The sequence below is a fragment of the Cupressus sempervirens genome, chromosome 1 (assembly GCF_028749045.1).
Source record: "Cupressus sempervirens isolate cs-2001-9-10 chromosome 1, ASM2874904v1, whole genome shotgun sequence".
Taxonomy (NCBI): Eukaryota; Viridiplantae; Streptophyta; class Pinopsida; order Cupressales; family Cupressaceae; genus Cupressus; species Cupressus sempervirens.
This window is the reverse complement of record NC_143118.1, coordinates 426,987,300-427,011,898: the sequence shown is the minus strand read 5'-3', so window position 1 is coordinate 427,011,898 and position 24,599 is coordinate 426,987,300. Positions and strand designations below refer to the sequence as shown.

Sequence of the window (24,599 nt, the reverse complement as noted above, 5' to 3'; positions counted from 1 at the left end):
ATTGAAGAAGAGTAACCTGAGCAGCCGTAGAAAGCCATCTATGAGTCCAATTATTTACCTTCTCCTAAAGCTTGTTTAAAAGATTTTGTCAGAAGAGACGTGGCTGCCTTCAAACAGCGATAGGAATACCGAGATATGTCAAGGGAAGCGACCCAATTTGAAATCGTATGATATTAGCAATCGTCCTTTGAATAGCTTCAGGAGTATTAAAAAAATATATAGAGGACTTATATTCATTAATATTCTAGCTTGATGCCACCAAATAAATGTCAAGAGTATGTCGAATAGCCTCAGCTTCCTGGACCCTAGCAATACCTGCAAGAGTAATGTCATCAACAAATTGAATGTGAGAAAGTGAGGGTAACCCATTATCCCAATGCGAACCATGAATAGAATTTTGAGAAACCTGATACTTGATGAATCTCCCTAGGTCCTCAGCCATAATAATAAAGAGATAGGGGGAGAGAGGATCACCCTGGCACAGATCCCTAGAGGCATCAAATAATTGGGAAGGTTGATCATTAAGAAGAACATAGAAAGATGCAGTAGTAACGCAGCTCATATTCCAACTTACCCACTCTGGGCTAAAGCCAGAGGCAAGAAGAATATTCTTGAGGAAACTCCATTTAACTCTATCATAGGCCTTGGCCATATCTAACTTAATAAACATAGATCGCTCCGTTGAACTAGCCATAGAGTGAATGGCTTTAGTAGCAATGACAAACCCCATCTAAAATTTGTCTACATGCAACAAAACCACCTTGTTCTTTTGAGATAATAGTAGGGAGCCACCTTTTCGAGCCTCTCAACAATTAGCTTAGTAGACCACATTATACAAAGCAATAGGCTTAAAAAACTCCAGTTGATTAGCCCCATCTTTTTTCGAAATAAGATCCAAGAAAGTATAATTCAAGGCTCAGAGCATTTGCTTGCTAGAAAAAGATTTCCTAACCCCCTCCAACAAATCTTGATTAATAATATCCCAAAATTTGTGAAATAATACAACGGGAAAACCATTAGGGCCAGGAGCTTTTCCTCTATGCATACTAAAGACCACCTCCAACTCAACCAATGAGAGCACACGCATGAGAAAATCATTCATTTCTTGGGTAACAAGGGAGGGAATACAAGACAAAATAATAGTCTCTTTATTTACTGCAGGGGAGAGTCCTCAGAAAAGAGGGCAGGAAAGTACATGTTTTCCTCCTCAAACAAAGTGGGCAAGGAAGACAACTAGAGACCTTTAGAGTTAACCAAAGAAGAGATATAGCTCTGACTCTGACGAGATTGCACTGCTTTATGAAAAAAGGCAGTGTTCCCATCACCCTCCCGGAGCCAATCAACCCTGGCTTTTTGCTTCTAGTATATTTCCTTACGAAGCTCCCATCCCTCTAGATCTTTAGAGGCAAGGGATTCAACTTTACCCAAAGCCTCAGAGAAACCAAGATCCCTAATTTGCTTGGTAATGACATCAAGATGCTCCTGAGCTTTCCCTTTCATGGTACAAAGATTCCCAAAACATTCTCTATTCCATTTTTTGAGAATATATAGTAGTATCGTACGCAGGGGTACCATATCTAACCGTTTCTCCTCAAGGCTTAGAACTGAATTGAAATCTCCTACTAAAACCCAAGGATGGTAAGGATGATAATTTCTTCCATACCGAATGTGTGACTCCTACCTTTCCCATAGTCCACAGGCACATAGACATTAGTAATCAGAACAACCTCATCAAAATCCAAAGAAGAGGCCACCAAAGAAAGGGAAGAGTGATAAGATATCCAACCAAGAGGAGAGATTTTCCGTGGATCCCAAAAGAAAACTAAAACACCAACACTCCCCATGGCACCTAGACATTGGCATTGTCCATGATGCGAAATGCTAGGGGCACACAAGACCAAAGACTCAACTGACAACTTAGTCTCCTGGACACAAAAAATATCTGGAGAATGATCGATTACAAACTTGTGAACAACCTTTTGTCTAGGGATGCTATTCAATCCCCAAACATTCCATGAGAGAATAATCGTCACTGAGTAGAGTGGAGGAAATGAGCATCCAAGGGTTTTACGCCCACTCTTTAAAGGAGTAAAAGAAACCCGCTTAAAAGGCCTTTGCATCCAACCCAAAGATAGAGGAGATTCCTTACTCTTCTCAGATGCCAGTACATCCTTAACCAAGTTTGCCAAAACTATGTCATTATCCTGAGGCACAACAAGAGTCACCAAAGCTCAAGACTCGGGAGGAGTAGAGACTTCACTTTGTTGATGAAATACTGTCTGGGAAGCCACACAAGATTCATGAGGTGGAACTCCCCCATTTGAGCCAATCAGATTAGAAGAGAGGTTAGGAGGTATACCATCCTCTAAGACCATACTACCAAGCTCCTCAAATTGATTAAAACCAGAATCAATTTGCCGGTCTTTAAAGGGTCTTTTCTGTCCACATCCCTTAGCTCGCGGGCGAACAAAAATAAAGCCATCCTTATCTGGGCCTACCTCAGTCACTTGGGCTTTTCCTTTACCTGGATAAAAATAGCCACCATTGTTACCAACAACAGAACCATCAACCCCCTTAGAAGTTGAGGCCTGAGGGCGCTGACGTTGCAAATGACCATAATCATGACATATTTGACACCAGAAGGGGAGGGATTCATAATCCAGCTGTTGCACCCAGGAAGAAGACCCAAGACAAATCTCCAAAGAATCTAGTAATGGGTTACTCAAATCACATTCAGCACAGATTTAGGCAAAAGAAATTACCTTTTTATCTAGGGATTGATGCGCTATCGCAAATGACTTTCCAAGCAAAGTCACAATTTGACGAAGAATGTCTTCTTGCTAGAATTCAAGAGGAAGATGTGGCAAGTGAACCCAAACTGGCACTCTTGAGGTTAGATCCTCTGCAGAGTTAAATCTTGAATGCCAAGGTTTAACAAATAACTCCACATGGTTGTAAAAATAAGGGCCTCCTTCAAAAACATGATCCTGATTAGACATGCAAGAAAACACTACAAGGAAGTAGCTATTCCCAGCCAACATGATCTCCATATCTCCGTCCACTTGCCACGAGCGTCAAATCCATGCCTTGAGAGCCAATAAGGATATCTACACTCCAAGAAATTTACATACCAGTGCATGTTTAGTCCAATAACCAATGTCCTCCCTCACAACCTAAGTCACAAGGTTCGAATTCAAATTTGAGTTCGATGACTATAAAATTCGAATGGAATTCGGCAAGAGAAAAAATTCAAAAAAAAATTCGAATTAAATTCACCTTATATAATTTTAATTATTTTTTTAAATATATGTAATATATCCCATAAATTATCAAAATAATTAAAATTGCCTAATAGATTTTAAAACTATAAAACATGATGACACATTTATAAAGTATAAAACATAGTATTTAATATATATTAAGTATAAAACAATTTTTTTATATCACATTAATTTAATAGACTGATTAAATATATATCTAATGACCTATTACTCAAATATTTTAAGTTATAAAGAATCAATTATATTACTTAAAAAATAATATATTTTTTAAAGATTTCATTTATAATCAACAAATTTAATAAAACAAAAACTTATTTATAATGAATAAATATAATATATGTATTATTACATTATAAAGAAATAAACCTAAGATTCATGAATATTATTTCATTTGTTCTTAATAAATTTAATATAACAAAGAATTCATTTATGCATTACAATGAAATGAACCTAATAAATACATTATTAAATAAAGTTAACAAAGACTATTACATTAAAATAAATTTAACAAAGACTTTTACGTTATATTATTACATGAAATAAATTTAAGAAAGACATTTGAGGACTTCACGGATGCGGGAGCCGGAAAATTGCAGGCATAAGGAAAATTGTTGTAGAGCCTATGCACACTCATCTACAGGAGCTCGAGATTTCGGATGTGCACACTCCACCGCCACAGGATTATACAATCCTTCATTGAAACCTCTGTTGAATCCTTTGTATTCAGAACTCTTCGCATTTCAGGGCCAAAAAAATGGTTCCAAAACCCTATAAAATATGTTGCCAAATGCCTACAATAGTAGTTTTTAAATATATACAGCGATAAAAAAAATTCCCAATTTTTGTTGGCGAACACTGACGATTTTCACCGAATATTTTAGGAAAAATTAATATTCGGCAAAATCCGAATCTCATGCTTGGGATTTGCCAAATCTTGTGACTTAGCTCACAACCTTAGGAGGAATAACCAGAACAAGGCGATCTTAACTTCTTCGAATACATCCATTAACTTTTTTTAGCTTGGAGCTCTCTCCCACATAAAATGATTCAGATCTGCTTGTATGCATTTGAGGAGAAGGTCCTATTGTCTTGCATTTTGTCACCACAAATGTGGGTAATAGTACAAAACTTTTTCAAGCTTAGTTTTGCATTTCTTTGAGTTTAGTTCGTTATTTAATTGGTTAGTATTGATCAACCAATTGGTACCAATTGATATAATGAATCTTTTTATTGAAGGCCTTCATCAAGTCTTTTTCGTTTTTCTGTTTGTCGAGCCTATGTTTGATTTTTGAGGCCTTCATCATCATTTTCTTTGCTTTTGAGTTTGCATTTGCTTGTTTTTAATCCTTTGGTTTTGTTCATGTCACGCCTTTCGTTTTTCTCTTCGATTCGGTCTAAAAGATGTCAGCCAAGAGTTATGCCCATTTTAGCGCTTCAAAAGTGGACCTTTTGGGTGCAACAACACGAATTAAAAATATGATGTTATATTTTCAATTTGACTTTCACTTTTTGAAAAATAAAACTTATATTCACTTTTTGTTAAGTTTTTAAGTTACTTTAACTTCAAATTTTTAACTTAAAGTGACTATAGTGCACTTTATGTTATATTTTTAAGTTGAGTTACTTTTTGATTTTTCACTTAAGTGATTATATTAACTATATAGTTCAATTTAATTTTTAGCATTTAAATCAAATGCTCTAGTAAATATTACTTTTTAAAATGATATTTACATGTTATATTGTTAATATGATATGTGAATATAATTTATGTCCCACTCAAGTAATATTTTAATGAATTTAAATTGATGTGTGCTAATTAAATCACTTAAAGTCATCAAAAGTGGACATTTTATGTGTCATTACATGTAAAATCCATCAAAAGTGGACTTTTTACATGCCATTGCATATAATTTTCAACTTAGAAGTATTAATCCATCAAAAGTGGACTTTTTTTCATGTCTTTGCATATTTAAGTCATCAAAAGTGGATATTTTATATGCAATTACATGTAAAATCCATCAAAACTGGACATTTTACATGTCATTGCATATAAAGTTCAACTTGTCATTACATCAAAAGTTTATCATGTAAGTGGATCTCTTTGCTGTCATTACATCAAAAGGTTATCATGTATGTGGATCTTTTTGATGTCATTGCATCAAAAGTTAAGTTTTTATGTCTTTGCATCGAAAATGTGAGATGTAACTTAAAATGTGTAATTGCATCTAAAAGGTTCGATTTTGATTGCTTACACATTTTAAAACATGTCATTGACCCAAAAAGGTCTGATTTGCCTTGTTTGCACATTTTAAAATATGCTATTGACTCAGAAAGGTCTGATTTTAACCAAAAACATGTTTTAATATGTGCAATGACCTCCAAAAAGTTCGATTTTGAAGAAGAACATGTATTTGCCCTCCAACAACTCGACTTTGGAGATTGTGAGAGATTTACTTGATGGTTTTGCATGAGATTTTCTCCAATAGGGTCAATTTTGCTTGGCAATGGATTTTCTAACATCAAGAATGGATTTATCTTGCTAAAAAATGTTTTTCCAAGCTCCCATCTAGGGCATGTTTTTGGAAAAATCTTCAAATAAATGCATTTTTGCTCCATGTTTTGACTCCAAAGCAAATCAGTTTGGCTTCTTTTTGGGATTGCATTACATATTGATACATATTTTAGTGTTTAAATTTAAAAGCCAAAACGTTTTTGTTTCATCCCTTTTATGAATCCCGTTTTTGCTTAAAATGCTTGGAAAATTGGGGTTTTAATCCACTTTTTTGTGTTTTGAAGCCACTTTTTTGGATTTTGATCCATGTATACGCATTTGGGGAAGTTGTTTTTGCATTCCCAAGTCAAAAATGACTCAAAAACATGAATATTTTGGCCACGTTTTTGCAAAAATGGCCCAGATTTTTGCATAAAAAAGTCATGTTTTTGTTCAAAAAACTCAAAAAAATGCATTTCCAACCCATACCTTTGATCAAGAGGGATCGTTTTTGAGTTTTAAATGCATGATATTGTCTTTGGAGATGTAATGACCCTAACTATTAAAGTTATAAAAAAAACAATACTTAATCTTGAAACAATTTGTCAAGCACCTGTCTTGTAGTCTGAAACTGCGCTTATGGAAGATATTATACTATGAATTTTGTCAAACTAAGCATGCAACTGTTCAATGGTAAGTGCAATGTCTCAAATAATTCTTCAAATTGATTGTCATAAACCCATAACACTGAAGATAACAACTGTATCGAATTTGGAAAACTGATGCAACATTATCTGAAACAAATATATATTCACTATCTCAATAATAACCAAATTATTGTTAAATGGACCTGGGGCGATGCTCGTCCAGCAATCTCGGAATGACACCCGCCCTCGTTAGTTTATCGTCTTCTCCTGGTTTGGACGGCTAACTGGATGAAAGGTCCTTTGGCTGATTCGCAAATTGCTACTGTGTCGTGTCTTCAACAGCTTGCGTCCCAACTTCACCCACAGTTTCGTCGCCTACGTCTTCAATGGCCTCTTCAGGTGTTTGGCGTACTTTTCGCGTCTCAGTCGAGGGCCGGAAGTTTGTATGTATGACGGAGCTCGAATTCCCCAAAGCGCTGTCTATACTTAATTCCGAATTGTGGCACGGGTTTGAGTGCTATATCTGCTGACGGAACTGGCCTGAACATGATCTGGAAGTGATTAGAACTTAGGAAAATTTCTATTCTGCCCTCACTGTTGATTGTATGGCTGGAGCGATCTTTTTTCTTATCAGCTTGCAAACAGTAACTTCCTCCCAGGTAGAGTTGATTCGTTTGGAAACAAAGGTGATATCACATTAATCAGCATGAAGTCGGAACGGATATGAGGAGTTAATATCTTCTCAGCTTCCTTCAAATTCACCAGTTCTCAGAACTCCAAGAAATTGTAACCTTTCAAATAATCCGAATAAGCAAATAAGCCCAACATGAAATGGCTGAAGACCACCTCCAATGTGCAACCCTTCGGAAGATATTTCACCTCCTCAGTTATGCAGATCCAAGGGAGTTTTCGTTCCCAAGGACCTAATAGAAATTTGCAGACTAATGACTACAAATTGCCCCAATTGGAATAGAAATCGAATCCTCAAAACCGCTTGTCCTAATGGGTGCCTCTTGTCCCCTTTTTATTCACTTTTTGAGAAGTCGCTGGAAACTACCAGAACAACTTATTATAATAACTTATTATAATGTATTTAATTATTAATTAACTTTATAAAATTAAATAAATAACTTTATAAATTTAAAGTACAATCTCAATTCGGCATTAAACAAGTAGGCCCCACTTGCTAGATAATAGCTTTTCTGAAAGCAAGAATGTAATCATCTGTCAACTGAATGACTCTCTTTCCAAACTCATTTGCCTACGAGAGCCAATGATAGGAAAATCCCCGGTAGAAGTTAGTTTGCTAAAAAGGGGACATGACAGGAGACCATATATTTGGCACTTCCATGTCAAATTCGACCCTTCATTGCTCATTAATTTTTGTTAAATGCAAGTACAGAAAAAGTCAAAAAGTTGTTTGAAAATTCAGATTTGAGGAAGAATTTGTCTTCAAGTTTATAAAACTTAATATTTTGGCTCTTTAATCTCCAAGTAAGTGGACATTTCAAACTTGCTCATCAATTCATGCTTATTTTGCTATTTTCGTGAATATTTTAGCTTGAAATTGCACATTTGTCCATATATATTCCATTAAAAGTGCATTTTGCCTTTAAAAATGACGAAAACTCTCATTTTCACACTTTTGAAATTTCCCCTAACTCCAAATTTGAATTTAAGTATTGAAGCGCATTGCATCTTGACATGTTTGAGTCTTTTGCCAAAGGCATGTGTTTGTTTTGTGCTTGTTTTTGTGCTTTGTGCTTGCTTGTCAGTTTTCTCCACTTTGGATAAGCTACAAGTTCTTTCCCAAGAACTTGTTTTTGCTTCACTTCATGCGAAAGTAGCATCACGTTTCACTTCCATTTTCCATTTCACAACACATCGCATCTCATCCGACAAATGCGATTACATTTTCGATTTTGATTAAAAGTCACTTTTGAAAAGTCAAAAAGATGTCATGTGCATGTTTTTCCATGTACTTTGACCTTACTTTTCCTCAAAGGCGTCTATAAAGTTCATTTTCCCTCAAACTTCATTCCATTTTTGCCTCTCCATATGCATTCGCGCCTCCACGAGCAAACACATGTTTCCGAATCTTTCCATGCTTTGTGCCTCATCCCATCACCCACACTTACATGTAAAGCGCATCCTCCATCCTCATTCGTATGTCATATCACTTCTCATTCCTCATTACATGTAATCCATTTCTGTGTAATGATATCTCGAAAGCCCAAGTCACTTTAAAAAAAAATCAACAATCTTCATTTGCACACATTCCCATGCACTAAGCACTTTACTTCAAAAAAAAGAAAAAAGAGGTAAAGATGCTGATGGAAAGTTGTTCCGAGTTTACATCCGAACATCGTCAAGAAGGGTTTCAAAGTGTCAAAGACTCCAGTTTATGCTGATCTACAAAGGAGAATTCATGACAACTTGAGCGAGAAAAGATGGATCACATCAAGTTTTCACATGACAACGGACAATTCATCATAGTCAGAGGTTATCAAAAGATGCAACACCATGGTTATAAAAGTGAATGCAGCGGTACAAAGTATAGGAACTTCCGATCTTGTGATCATCTGGGATTGCATCGCCAAGTACAAGGCCCTTTAGAGCAATTCTTAGGATTGTTTCAATTCTCTTTTGTCTTTCATCTTCTTTCTTCTTCTTTCATGTTTGTAATTAAAGAGGATGTATTAAATGAAGATGTGTAATTACATGTAATGTGAGTTACATGTGTATGTAAAACATTTAATGCGAGTTGCACATCTTTTAGTTAGACTAGGTCAAAGTTGGTTGAGTTGCTCACACTTTTTCCTCCACCTTTTTCTCAACTCCTGTGCCCATATAAAGGAGTGCCTCTTCATTGTAAAAATCATCTTTTGTTGTATGCAAGAAAGCTCTGCCACATTTGTGCAAGCATAACTTTGATTGTGTAGTACGAATTTGGGAGAAAAGTGAATAAAAGAAGCAATGGGATTCAAAGCTTTGATTGGAAGCAATTGTGATAGAGCAAATTAGAAGCTTTGATTGTAATTTGTGCCTATTGTCTTGATTCATGTTATTATTGTATGTTCAATAAAAAAACATAGTGATTTAAGAAGCAGTCGGAGCTGAAGCTTTGACTCTAGAAGCTTTGTTTGTAGCTTATACTTCTCTCTTAATTCACAAAATAGTTTAGTTTTTCTTACTTTTAGGAGTCTGTGCCCTAATTGTAAAACTTTTCCATATAGAAGTACGACTGGACTTAGAGCCAAACCGGTACATTTTCAACTAGCCTTTGAGTTAGTGAAGCTTCATTAGTATCACTATTTCTAGCTCTTGATAGAAGTGTAGTTAGAGATTTACCTTGCCCATTACTCACTCCATGAGTAAGTGGATTCTTTTTTGAAAGTTAAGAAGATATTGGTAATGCCAATTTTATAAAATCTCTCGATTTCTTGCTTACCTTGAGTTGATCCAAGGAACGGTGAGAAGGGGGAGCCTTCCCTTTAAGGTAGGACAGATTCTGTCTCACACGCTGTGGTTGGTCATCCTATTTTGCGAGTGGATTTTTATCCAAAACTGTCGATTGCAAAATATCCACCCAACAGGTCCATCTACCATTAGCAACGTAGAAGAAACCCTAGGCCTTGCCATGCGAACAACAAAAACCCCAATCCAACAATGTTTGCAAATGCTCACCAAAATCTGGAGCCCACATTAACTCCGCCCAGCCGAACTTCCGATCTCTTTCAATGTCCCCTTGGAACAGTTAATTTGTTGTACTTATATCATGATTTTTCATTGCAATCCGTTGACCTTTCATTAAACTTAATCAACTGTACTATAAAATATTATTATTATTTATTCATTTAGTTTCTTATTATAATATTGTTATTAGTACTATTAAATTCTATTGTAAAAAGGGGGCATTACATTTCTTCCCTCCCGAAGTTGGCGGCCCTGAAGCAATGTGTGCTTAGCATGTCTTATATCTAGAAAACGTCAGACGTGAACTTTGTTCTGGGCAACTTCTGATGGATTAAAATTCATATTCTGAGACAACAGTGAACCATCTAAATATTCGAATACTGTCTGGTTTGGATGTGAATAGCCTGCTTCTATAATGATGTTTTGGCGGACTCTATATTCAATAACTTATGCGCTAGACTGTTAACAAAGGGCATATCCGAGATTGCAGAACCGTAAATTCAGTGTTTGAAAGACTTCGCCTTGGAAGAATTATGTGATAATGTACCAGCCAGGAAATTTCAACAGGTCAGGGAAGCTTCAAACAATTGCATTTTTGTTTGATAAGTTAAATAAATCTGGAAGTGTTAGAATTCTCAGAACGGTAATGCCAGTCTCTCGTTAACATAGTGAGAAAAATTAGAAAGCAGGCTATCTGTTGTTTAATGACGGGGGGCAAAAGTAGTTGTCAGGGGATCTGGATTGCTAGTAGAAAGATGATAAATTTGGCATTGCTGATACAGAAATGCAGCTGAATACAAACTAACATGCAGGACCAAAGAACGTCAAAGTGGGATATCATTGTGGAAGAATGTCTAAATGAATTCTCAGACATCCAAGAAGACAACTTTCATATTGAAGTAACTGCTTAAACTTCAGTTTACTGTAGCCTCAATAATAACACATTATTAATAAAGTAGAAGTTGGATGGACTATATCCTGACTGTGCAGTAGGGGCATGATACACTTACATAAAATTCTATAATGGCAACTTCGTTGAGCTTGTAAAGAGAAACAAAGTATATCAGAGTTTGCAGGAAATTCTGGGCTTCGACAGCAGGATTGATTTGAGTGTTTGGGGAATACTACTGTGGAGCTTTGCTTTGAGTTGAGGCATACAATCTTCCTTGCGCTGGATAATTCATTGGGAAGCTGTAGAATGAACAAGTGAATATTGCTACAAAAATTACCTAGGATTCTCACCAATTTATAACAGCAACGAGCTACAAACTGTTTGGCAAAATCTTTGGAAGGAAAGGAGTGAAAAAAGGCAAACCTTCCAAAAAAAATTAAAAAAATCTGAGATTCAAGAGGGTAGCAATTAACAATTTGGCTAAAATACTTTATAAATCAGGTAGCAAACTTGGACTTGGATTGGAATTTATAAACAAGGAAAAAGTTCTTGGCACATTGATTGAACTGATAGAACAATCACCTCCTGACTTGTTGCAGACAGCTCTTGTTCCTACAGTGTGAGGGTTCAATCAACACAAGTGGCTGAAACATTCAGAGAGTGAGATAACACTATTAGTGGCTTCTTGTCTAATGGAGATTGTAAGAGTTTTAGCACCACAAGAACCCTATGCAGAAGACATCATGAAGGAGGTAATAGAACTCATTGTTGATAGTTTTCAAAATCATGGGAATAGCAGTAGTCACCGTTTCCATAGAAGGGTTGCTATACTAAAATCATTTGCAGATATCAGATTATGCAATCTTATGCTTGACATTGGATTGTATGATTTAGTACATACCATGTTTCATAATCTATTAGGCACAATCAGGGAAGAACATGATGCAGATGTTGTTGCAGCCATGAAAAACATTATGGTCATAACAATTAATGAGTGTGATGCTCATTTCCAACCGCTTCTACAAATGGTGTTAACAATTTCAAATAGAGAACAAGATGCTTCAAAAGCTGCTTGTAAGTTGGTCAACAAGGTGCTCAAACAATGTGAGCCAAAAATTGAGAAGTATAAACAACAACCCGCTGAAGAAGAACTAAGGGCAAGGGAATTATAGGTTGTAGAATCTCAGAAAATGAGCAAGAACCAAATGAGGAAAGAGCAGATTTGTTTCACTTTCAAACATTTTTGGTCACTTGGTCACACTTGTGAGGGTAACAAGGAGGAAGAGTCAGCTCAAGAAGTGCAGATCAGCATTGAGGAAGTCGAGGATTCATTAGTTCAGCTTCAACATAATGAGGACCGTGAGAGGGATGTTAGCATGAATGCTGATGATATTCCTATGGGGGAGTATCCTAGCATTGCTTGAGTATTGGGAAGATTGTTAGCATGACTATGTGTTGCATTCATGACTATGTTTGTCATTGATTTTAACATACTAATGATTTTGTGAAGATTGACAGAGTAATTGACAGAGATCTAGACCATACGATTCGAGGATTGAAGGTATGATCAAGCGAAGTTGAGGACATGTTCTACAGAGTGTCCTGATGGCATGGCTAAGAGTGCATGCACAAAGTCGAAGATTGGTAACAATTATTTGAGATTTATAGCAGATAGTTTACAAACAGAGTTCCTGAGAAGTGGTTTTTGGTAATCGGGTTATATCTACTAACAGGGATAGAATCTGGTTGAGCGCAGTTAAACAAAGATAGAAGACATCCTAATGATGATGTTGGTAAGTGCGCGAAGTCTGAGGTTGTACGTGTGAAGAGTTGTAAAGACTATGAGCCGATAGTGTTATGTAATTATAGAAAGATGTAATATAGTGTGTATTGTTTTATCTTAATGAGGTCCTATTGTAATTGTAAATTGGGAAAGCCTCAAGGCTGACGTAATGAATTATTTTGAGGACTTGGTATAAAGGAAAGTTGTTTTTCTTTGTGATGAACTATGCGATGAATGAAAATGATTAGTACATGCGAGAAAGTGGTCTAAGGGATTATTATATTGCGAGTTTGTGGATCTAGGATTGAGAACTGTGAAGTGTTTGGTGCGGAAGAGGCACAACAAAAGAACAAAGCAAGAGTATGAGTTGCTGAGATCATTTGTACTTGGTATTATTTTGCAAGGAATAATACAAAGACCAGTTGGATAGTGAGTTCGGTGGTCCCGCCTCTAAAGCTGTTTGAATAGTGGGTCCTTCTGCCTTCTACAACTACTAACAGGGTTGGAATATCCTCATAGGGATTCAAAGTCTCATAAGAGGGACTGAATGTATTTCATTGGCTCCTAATAGAGTCCATCCTCTTACAAGGAACTTATATATTAGCACATCATTTTGTGGGTACCATCTCCACCGAGGTTTGCCCTCTGATCAAGTGTTTCCCTAGTTAACATGTTTGAGAATTAATAAAGTTAATAAGAGTTGTATTGATCTGATAATTGGTTCTCCCCCGCTCAGTTATCTTGGTGGACTTTATTTTCTAGCAAGGGAACATGCTATGGATGATGGTAGGGATTGTTCTAACATCTTATTTGGTGAGTTGGAATTGGTAATTGACAAGCATTTTCATGAGAATGTTTATCTACATGATATGTCTAAAAATGAAAAAGTACCTCTCCATTAGGATGGGCTATTCGAAAACAATGGCATAATAGTTGATGACATAATACAAATAAAGATAGAAGGAACCTCTGAAAATGAAATTAAATTTAGTATTGAAGAACTACAATAAGATGATGTTTCTATAGGGGATGATTTGGAGGATCAACCAGAAATTCCATTTTCAGTTGATGATTATGGAGTGTATAATTTGTAAGATAAGCTGATGTAACAAATGATTTGGTCACTGCAGCCTTAAAAACTCCCATAAAAACATTGAAAAAATCATGTGGGAGGTTAATAGTATTGAAAAGGGGAAGGGAATAGCAAATGGAACCAATAGTGCAAGCCTTCACCCTCTTCAGACAACATTGGAAAGAATGAAATCAGACTACTTGAAGTTGCTCAAAGAGAGGGATATGGCAATCAAACATGCTGAAGATAAAGAGAAGAAGATAGACGAGTAATGTCTCCAACTACGTATGACACAATACTCACTACATCAGGCTGAGAATCAGAATTCTACAACAACCACTCAAATAGATGATGGACATGATCATAGAACCACAGATCTCATACACATTCTAGAAGGGATCAATACCTTTGGTGAGAATGAAGGTGAACTTAGTATTCCCACTTCACCCTATCTATATGAGGCTCATTATTTTGAGGAAGACCTTAAGGACAAGAAACGAACAATGAGAACTCTGATTTTTATTACAGCAGTTTAATGTCTACACAATGCCGTGTGGATAGGGATGAAACAAGTGGAAATGATTTAGGGACTTCACTTGATGGCGATCATTTCAATGATATTCATGGAGATGCTGGAAACTCAGAGTTGTTCTTAATGTTCCTATCGATTATCGAGAGACATATCACCAAGTCTTCATGAGATGGCTGCTATTTATTCGTTAGCTGGTGATTTTATTTTTCTGCGTACTAAAACTATCTTTGGTTTCTACGCTTGGTCTGCTTGTGATTTCTAGCAAAAATCCTCGAAGATGAACCACAAAAGTTCCATAAAATACCTCTAAAGATTTTTATTTCTAAAAATCAAAGAGCAAATTTTTGGAAAAAATTCCAAATCAAAAGAGGCTTGAATTTTCCTTAACAAATCCATCAAATTTTATGAAATCCCATTGACCTGCTCTAATACCATGTTATGGTAAATCGATGTTATTGTAGTTATATTAAACAAAGGAGATGAAAACTCCTTGTATAGATTTACAAAGACGATGTTTCTAAAAGAAACAACTGTGAACTAAAGACGAAAATATGAACTACCTAATAAACTAAAGACTAACTAAGATGACCATTAAATAAACATTAGAATATTCTAATAAGAAGGTGGTCAAGCAACTATGTATCTAAGCAATCCCTAAGCAGGATGTTAAAGACAAGGTGATTTAGTTGCAACTATTCACCACCTAAGAATAAATGAACAATTGATGTATCATTGATTGATAAAAACACGATTAATGATGACACATCGATTGCAGGTTCTTTGTCATTCCAAAGTATAACGCCAAGCACCTCAATCTGAGAACCAACGATATATTAATAGCTTACAACAACAATATATTAATGATTGTGTATATGTCAGCAAACTTGTATATCAATTAAATAATCAATATGCAAACTGATGCTAACATGGGTAGTTAAAACATCAATTAAGATGAGGCATACAATCGACTAATCAGCAAACATGATCATAGCGATTGGAGGCATGCGATGGTACAGCAGTCCTCATTAGGGATTCCACTTGAGTTATGAGGAAGCAGAAACATTTATGGACTTATATCAATGTTATCATCAGGCACTGATTGTATATGGATTACGAGCAAATAACTGTAAGGATAATAATGCAGTGAATAGCATTAGTATTCAAAAGCTGAGATTAATAACTGGCAAGTATGAAGTGATATGAGACATCTCATTCACCACATGCCTTCTCACTCCAAACACACGATATAAAAACATAGTCTCAAATCAATAATGGGAAACATGAGGAGGAAGATAGAATGGATTTATCATTTGGTTAATAAAAAAGATAAGAAATCATTTTGATTGATCAGAAAAATGAGAAATTATTATTTTCATTTATCAGGAGAATGGACTAGAAATGAGAGATTATTAATGGTAATAAGTCTTCATCAGAGAATGAGAATCATTATTTATAATCTGTGCCAGTGAAGCATATTATAATGCTGGCAAGCATCATGTGACACCAAAGCATGCTGTAACTTAGACATGAAATAATTCTCATCTACAGAATATTATTTCAGAATTCTATTAGGGATGAGAATCTTTGTATGGTCTGATATATGAATATGTATATATGTCTAATAATAATATGAAATCAGAATTATAAATTGGGAGAAAAGAAAGGATTTAGGGCTTAAGTATGTATTATCAATCAGCGATTGAATTAAATGCTTAGTGATGTGTGTTAATCACTGGGAATTGGCCTTCTCCTTGGAGGGAATGTTCAAATTGCTATTTCCAAACATAAATCAAATCTTAGCTAGAAATTTTAGGATAAATCAAGTGAAGCCCCAGTTGGGGACATTACAATTAGCTGTCTCTTCTTGCTTCAGGCTTGCTATGTCACCCATACATTATGCTAGCATGTTTCAAGCATTTTTTGAATATAACAGTTTTGATTTGAAATGCAAAAATGCAAAATCAAAAAAAGAATAGCAGTCTGCAGGATTAGAAGATGTTGATTGAAACATAGAAATGCCAAGAATAGTTTTTTATTTACTCTCTAATTGATTTTGTTAAATTACTTTTTTGTGTTGTCTCTGTGCTTTCAAATAGTTGTCCTTTCATAAAATAATTGTTTAAGAATCTATTGATTGGTATCTTATAGGTGGGGACAAGTTTTTATACTCGATTCTCTTTCAAAGTACAAGGCAACTGATGCTCGTGATGCAGAAAACATAGTTGAACGTGTTACTCCTCGCCTTCAACATGCGAATTGTGCAGTTGTACTTTCAGCAGTGAAGGTAGCAATTTTGTCTTTGAATTATCATCTCACTATTGCAATTAATTTACAGTGCTTGCCATTTCTAGTCCCTGGTGTCTACATTGTTCATTTGGTTCTAAATTTTTGATACCGTACTAGTGAACTGTGGCAGTTCACATAGATAAAATAAGGATTATGATATTGAAACTGTGCAGTAGTACTTTTCTGATATTATGTTACTGAAATACAGTTGTTTGGTTCACAAAGGTTGATGTTGTCTAGTGGCAAAGTGTCAAAGCTTCATATCATCTATTGTTGTATTCAGATTGTGATACATTGTTTTTCCAAAACTTGGTTTAGGATCATATATGGCAAATTTCATGTTGATAAGATTAGATTTCTAATGTCAATTTATCTGTAACACATATAATGGTATTTGTTTTTCGCTAAGACTGTCTCTACAGATATTCAGTTTTAAACAAACTCATATGGATGCAAGATTCAATGCTTCATATCATCTATTGTCATATTCAGATTATGACACAATGCTTTTCAGAACTTGGACTAGCATCACATATGACAATTTTCATGGAGTTAAAATTAAGATCAGATTGATTGGATTTTTAATGTCTTTTAGGTACAAATTGATATGTAAGATATTGATTTTTTGGCCCATAAATAAAGATAAACAGCAATAAAGAACAAAAATAAGAACAAAAGGTGCAAAACATTTATCCTCGGAAAACCCTTCCACATGAAGGGAAAAATTCTAAGTTACCGATGCTGGTTCTGATGCTGATGTGGGTGCGGGGTGCTGATGCGCGGATTTTTCTTGGGATTTTGGATGCATTTGGGTGCATCCATATATATATATATATATATATGCAAAGATATGCAAGAAATATTCAAAAATAAACCATTCGATAGCATGATACTTCACCATTGATAGTTCAAATTGAAATAAGAAGAGAGCCCAGCTGCAAACAAAATGAGAAGAATGAGCAATGAATGACCTCTTTTAGGGCTGTTTTAGGGTTTAGGAGCAAAAATAGAATTAAAAAATCAATTAACCACATGCTTTTTAAAGTCACTTAAGTGACTGGGCATTGAAAAAGTCACAGGTGCTCTTCAGATGCACCCGGATGTTGTCTGGGTGCTGTTGAAAGCATCCCAAGCACATCATGGCATTCATACAAAATATCAGTTTTATTGATCATGAAATGTTCAAGTGCAATGCTTTCTACTGAATACAATACATACAAAGAATTCGGAGACTCCTCATCTCACAATTGAAAGACCCTTCAATTTCTTAAAAATCAAGTCTTTTCATATTTTCAAATGCATGCCTCTTCACATGACGCATTGCACGTCTCTTCATATAATATTATCTCAAATAAAAATCCTAAATATCTTCTCTAGCTGTAAATACAATATATAAGTATTATCTCATTTGCAACATATAGCAAAATCAGAGATAAAGATCTCTGTCGCAGCTACAATCTTCAATGGAAGACATATCAATGTTATTAATTTTTTGTGAAGACATAATATCCTGCACTGTTTTTTTACCTAAATTTTTCATCTGTCTGAGTATAGTAGTTTGCATCTGCTGAGTTTGAATGGTATTCTTAGGTATAGGAGTTTCAGATTTACAGTTTGCTTTGATTCATTTAACAATGTTCTTGATTAAAGCAAAAAGAGGTGTTAAGGCACCCTGAAACCCTTTACAAAGCTAGCATTTGAGAATGAGCACGAGAAGACCCCAAATTAACAACAAACCAGCAGAAACTAAAGGCTAGTCTCCAACCAGAATCAACTAAAAATCAAACAGAAAGAAGCAACCACAAACACAACAACCAGCATGGAAGACACGGAGAACAGAAAGGAAAAAAACTTAGGCAAGGTTCTTGAGGGTTGCAGATACTTTTGATAATGTAGATATTTTGTATGAATGCCGTAATATAGTAATTGCATAACACAAAAATTTATAACAGAGCTCTGTATTTTTTGAAGGAATATCACACAATGACTGTGTCCATAACAATAGAGATTTCTGTAAGTGCAGCAACATAAATATCTGATATGAATTCCTTATTTCGAGAACAGACACATGAGAGACTAAAATCCAATGGAAAGTGGAGTTGATATTTTATTGCTCAGAGTTTAATAAATCAGACTGCAAATGAAGTTGCATCACATGGACTAAATTGCAGGAAGCTTCATCCTTTATTCACAACTCATATCTGCCTCCAAACTGTATTTGCAAAACCCCGCATTTAGTGGCTTAAATATTGCCCAGAAATTACATATAATAATCTGCCACTGAAGATTTAGCTCTCATAAGTCATGCAGCAGTAACTTTGGGACTCATTGAGCCCCAACGATTTCCTTGATCTCTACCCATGTTTTGGAATGATTGCTCGAGTACCATTGTCTGGCTCTTTACTTAAAAGTATACCAACAACCAGCTCTGGTTCTAGCAGCAAACAATATAAATGAACAATATCAATTTCAGAGTGAACCACAAACATAGGCCAACCGTTGTTCCTTGCCAAGGAAGTATGCACCTATTAAGAGAATGCACACCGGAGTGAAATAAAAAATAAAAGAGAACTCCAGCAAACTCTATGTTGCCATGGTGTCTTAACTCTCTAAGAAACAATTTACAAGTGGCAAGAAAGGATCTCCCACACTCCTATCAAGTGGGATGCCCAAATGTATATTACGAGGTAATTGGTAAATACTTGCTTATTAATAACAGAGACCGAAAGGTCAATTTATACAAAAGGAAGAGACGATGTTTCCTTAGGAAACGATCGTAAAGAATAGAAACATTCTATTCCAGAGAAAGCAAAAAACGAAAGCAAACTAAAGCTAAAGATATTTACAAGATAACCATTAACTAATAGTAGACGTCTTATCTATTATTGTAATACCCTCCCTTAATGGTTAATCTATCTAACACACCAAGCTGTCCTCTGAATTTGACAAACTTATCAGGACTAAGAGGCTTGGTGAGAATGTCTGCAGTCTGATCTGAGGTAGGAACATACTGCAGATCTATAGTCCCGTCTTCAACCAGCTTTCGTATGTAATGACAATGAACATCCACATGCTTGGTTCGTTCATGGAAGATTGGATTCCGTGCTAACTTGATAACGCCTTCGTTATCAACAAACAGAGTAGTCGGTCCTGCTGGTGACATCTGCATATCCCCATGCATCCGACGAAGCCAGACAGCTTCACATCCTGCCTTAACAGTCCCTCTATATTCAGCCTCTGTAGAAGAGAGAGAAACTGCCTGCTGCTTCTTGCTGGTCCATGTGACTGCACTGGATCCCAAACTGAACACATATCCGGATGTTGACTTTTTATCATCAACAGAGCCTGCCCAATCTGAATCTGTGAACCCACTGAGTTTAGGATTAGAACTCCGAGAATACAGAAGTCCATAATCAGAAGTGCCCTTCACATAACGAAGCACACGCTTTGCTGCCATCCAATGATCAGCCTTAGGAGCTGTCATAAAGCGTGAAATATAGCTAACTGCGAAGCTGATATCAGGCCTAGTAGCAGATAGGTAGATGAGGCTGCCTATTAGTTGCCTATAAGTAGTATCATCAACGGAAGGAGAATCAGACTTGGCTGATAACTTGAGACCTTTCTCCATAGGTGTAGATGCAGGTTTGCAATCCTGCATTCGGAATTTGTCTAACAAGGCTCTGGCATATTTGGACTGAGAGATGAATATACCAGAAGACTGTTGCCAAACTTCAACACCTAAGCAATAATGCATGAGCCCAAGGTCAGTCATATCAAAAGACTGGCATAAGTGTTGTTTGATTCCCTGAATCAAAGATGCCGAACTGCCAGTGATGATCAGATCATCCACATAGATAACCAGAAGGATGATGTCACTGTCAGTAGTCTTGATGTACAGATTTGAGTCTGAAGAACTCCTCTTGAAGCCTTGATCACTGAGGTACGTATCAATCTTGATGTACCATGCCCGAGGGGCCTGCTTCAAACCATAGAGAGCTTTTACCAATCTGAGAACCTGATAGTCTTTACCAGCAACCTTGAAACTAGGAGGCTACGTCATGTAGACCTCTTCATGGAGATCACCATTCAGGAAAGCACTCTTTACGTCCATCTGATGGACCTTCCAGCCAAACTGTGCTGCCATGGCTAAGACTAATCTGATGGTGCTCATCTTTGCAGTAGGAGCAAAGGTCTCCTCATAATCAATGCCCTGACGCTGAGAAAAGCCCTTTGCCACTAAACGAGCTTTGTACTTATCCAAAGTACCATCTGATTTGTATTTGATTTTGTAGACCCATTTGCAGCTAATGGGTTTCTTCCCTGGGGGAAGATCAGAAAGGACCCAAGTGTTGTTCTTCAGCAGGCTCTGGTGTTCAGATTGCATGGCCTGTTCCCACTCTGGAATTCCTTTAGCCTCGGAATATGTTTGAGGTTCAAACACACTGTGAATGTTGGCCATAAGAGCAAAGTTAACAGAATCTATAGTTTTGCTCTTTTTCCGAGTAGTTCTCCCATCAATGAGCTCATCATCATGAAGATCAGCAAGTGTCTTAGCCCACCACTTAGGCCGGAGAGGAGAATGACCAACAGTAGTACTAGGAGATGCTTGATCAGCAAGATCTTGATCAGAAGAATCTGGATCAAACTCAGGTGAAGCATCTTCAAAACGAGGTGATCCTGCAGGAGGAGTCGGAGGTGGCTGTACAGGTATCAATAGCAGGATTGGAGCTGTAGGAGCTACTGGAGCCCTCCCATCAGGTGGACCTAATGGAAGCCGAACTCCCAAATCATGAACCTACATAGGCTGGTCTGCTGGATCAGGAACAGGAGAAACAGGCATGAATGGTCCTCGCTGCTCATCAAAGACTACATCGCGGCTGTATATGAGACGAGATGTCTCAACATCAATAAGGCAGTAGGCTTTGTGAAGACTGCTATATCCAGCAAGCATCAGTTTCTGACTCTTGGCATCGAACTTGGTGCGTGAAGCATCAGGGATCCAAACAAAAGCAAGAGAGCCAAAAACCTTCAGGTGACTGATTCTGGGCTTGCGACCTGACCAGGCCTCTTCCGGAGTTTTACCTTTGACCGCCACTGTGGGTGACCGGTTCAACAGATAAACTGCAGTGTTAACTGCTTCTGCCCAAAAACGCTTCGGAACATGTCTGTGTTCGAGCATGGAACGAGCCATCTCGGTGATTGTCCTGTTCCGACATTCAACTACACTGTTCTGTTGTGGCGTGTGGGGTGTGGTGAACTGGCGTTGGATGCCATGTGTATCCAAGAAGCTGGAGAAAACATTAGAACAAAATTCCCCCCCATTGTCTGATCTAAGAGTAATAATAGATTTCCCAGACTCTTTTTCAACTAAGGGTTTAAACTTCTGAAATACAATAAATGCATCGGATTTCTTTTTAAGGAAATACACCCACATTTTTCTACTGAAATCATCTACAAACAACAGAAAATACTTGTACCCAAGAACAGAAGGAGTGGCCATAGGGCCGCAGATATCAGCATGAACAAGCTGAAGTACTTGAGAAGCTCGCCAAGAATTGCCACTGGGGAAAGGTGTGCGATGTTGCTTCCCAGCCTGACATGCGTCACAAACTCCAAGGTGTTGGGTTTGAATCTCTGGCAAACCAAGAACAAGCTCATCTCGAGCAAGTTGTGAGAGATAATGCACATTTAAGTGCCCATATCGCTGATGCCAAAGTGTGCTGATGGAAGATCGCCGAGCAGCCATAGCTAAGTCCTGAGAATCACCAGAATCAGTAAGTCTGAAAAGACCATGATCCTCAAGACCAACTGCAATAGTAGACTTAGTCGCCCGATCAGTGATGGTGCACTGATGTGAACTGAAGGTGACTGCCAAGTGTGGAGAATGTCGCAGCAACTGACTGACCGAGAGTAGATTTAGTTCCATCCCTGGAACGTAGTACACATCAAGGAATATGAGCTTCCTCCCAACAGACTGAATTTGAATGTTGCCTTTACCAACAACTGCGTACTCTTCTCCACCACCAAAGATAACAAAATCTGAATAAGGCTGGTAGTCAGTAAACCAGTCTCTGCGGTGAGTGAAATGTCGAGAGGCACCTGAATCAATGTACCAGGCAGATGACTGTACATGATCTGCAGGTCTTTTAGCCATGAAGGCATAAAAGGTAGATTCCACCTGCTCAGTGTGCTCTGCACTGTTCGCTTTGGGTTGCGAACCTGATTGCTTAGACTGGGCAGCTAAGCATTTCCGACATGCAACCTTCATGTGACCATACTTGTGGCAATAGTTGCATTGAATGTTCTTCTTTTTGGTACCATCGGATGTTGGAGCAGAAGACTTCTGCTGAGATGGTTGCTGAAACTTGCCCTTATCCTTCTGAAAGGATTTCGCAGCAAAGGCTTGCTCAGTGGAGGTGGAATTGGAGCTGCTACCGAACTGTTGTTTCCACCGATCTTGCTGAAGTAGCAGGGTGCAGAGATCAGTGAACTTTAGATCAACACCAGTAGATGTGATGTTGAGAGTCTCGATAAAATGCTCATAGGAATTTGGTAAACTCCGAAGAGTGATTACCACAATATCCTCTTCCTCCATCTTGCGACCGATGGCAAGTAACTGATCACGGATTTCCTGAATCCGATTCAGGTGTGCCTGGAGCAAGGTGCGCTCATCCATGACAATAGAAAACAGAGTGTTTTTCAGAAAGAAGGCTCTGCTCTTGTCGGAAGTCTCATGAAGACCTTTTAGATGTGTCCAGATTTCGGCCGCTGTCTTGCCGGATGGAATCTGAGAAAGCTGGTCATCAACTACAGAGAGTTTGAGAAGCATTACTGCCTCTCGATTGTTCAGATCCCATGTATCTTGATCAGGACTCGGAGAAGTCAGACGCTGCTTAACACCGAGAACAAGTTGATCGGTGTTTCGATATTCGAAGATTGCGATGATGCGCTGCTTCCAGGTTCCATAATTGCGACCATTGAATTTGGAATTATGCTCGAGCAGAATATTTGTCAGAGATGCCATGGCATGTTTTTCAATGAAAAATTGTGAAAATCTGTGAAGGCACGTTCTTCGAGGCAAAAATACGGAAGACCCAGAAGAATCAGAGAATGACCCAAAAAAGAGCTCGAAAAACCCAGAAGGAATCTGCTGTCGTTTTCTGAATCTGCTGGCTCAAAAATCGAGGCACAAAAATCGAGGCACCCAGAAAAATGGACGACAACCCAGTTGAGCTCTCGAAAAACCCACCAAGAATCTGCAAACAAAAATTTTTTTTGACCCCAAAAATTAGGGTTTCGAAAAAAAACAGCCCTAGCTGAAAAAAGCTTGAAAAAACTTCAGATTTCTTGATGAAAAATGGTCGAATCTGCTTCCCAGAGCACAATGACAGACTGAGACGGCTAAGAGCATGAAGATTTGATACAGAAACATGCAGATTTTCACCCCAAAAATGCGAGTCTTCAAAAAATGGCCACGATTTCCACGTGATTTGTAGACCCGTAATTCGGGAATTTCTCCAAGCAGAAAAACCCTAGGTGGGTTTTGGAGAAATTAGCTGAAATAATTTTGGAAAAATTTAAACAAATAATTTCAAGAAGAAATTATAAATTTTTCCGAAAAAATTGAAGTATTTAGCTTTGATACCATATTACGAGGTAATTGGTAAATACTTGCTTATTAATAACAGAGACCGAAAGGTCAATTTATACAAAAGGAAGAGACGATGGTTCCTTAGGAAACGATCGTAAAGAATAGAAACATTCTATTCCAGAGAAAGCAAAAAACGAAAGCAAACTAAAGCTAAAGATATTTACAAGATAACCATTAACTAATAATAGACGTCTTATCTATTATTGTAATAATGCAAATTATAGATAATATTTTATAAATAAGTAATTGACGTAGAAAAAAGAGATGA

At 37.1% G+C, this 24,599-nt stretch overlaps 1 protein-coding gene across 1 annotated transcript in view; it reads left to right on the top strand.

Annotated features, from left to right (window-relative positions):
* Nucleotides 1-24,599, top strand: part of LOC149578096 (beta-adaptin-like protein C) — a 115,820-nt gene that overhangs the window by 64,546 nt on the left and 26,675 nt on the right. The window contains exon 5 of the mRNA XM_089827497.1: nt 16,543-16,678. Within this exon, the coding sequence (XP_089683623.1) occupies nt 16,543-16,678 (136 nt within the window). The remainder of the gene's footprint in view (nt 1-16,542; nt 16,679-24,599) is intronic.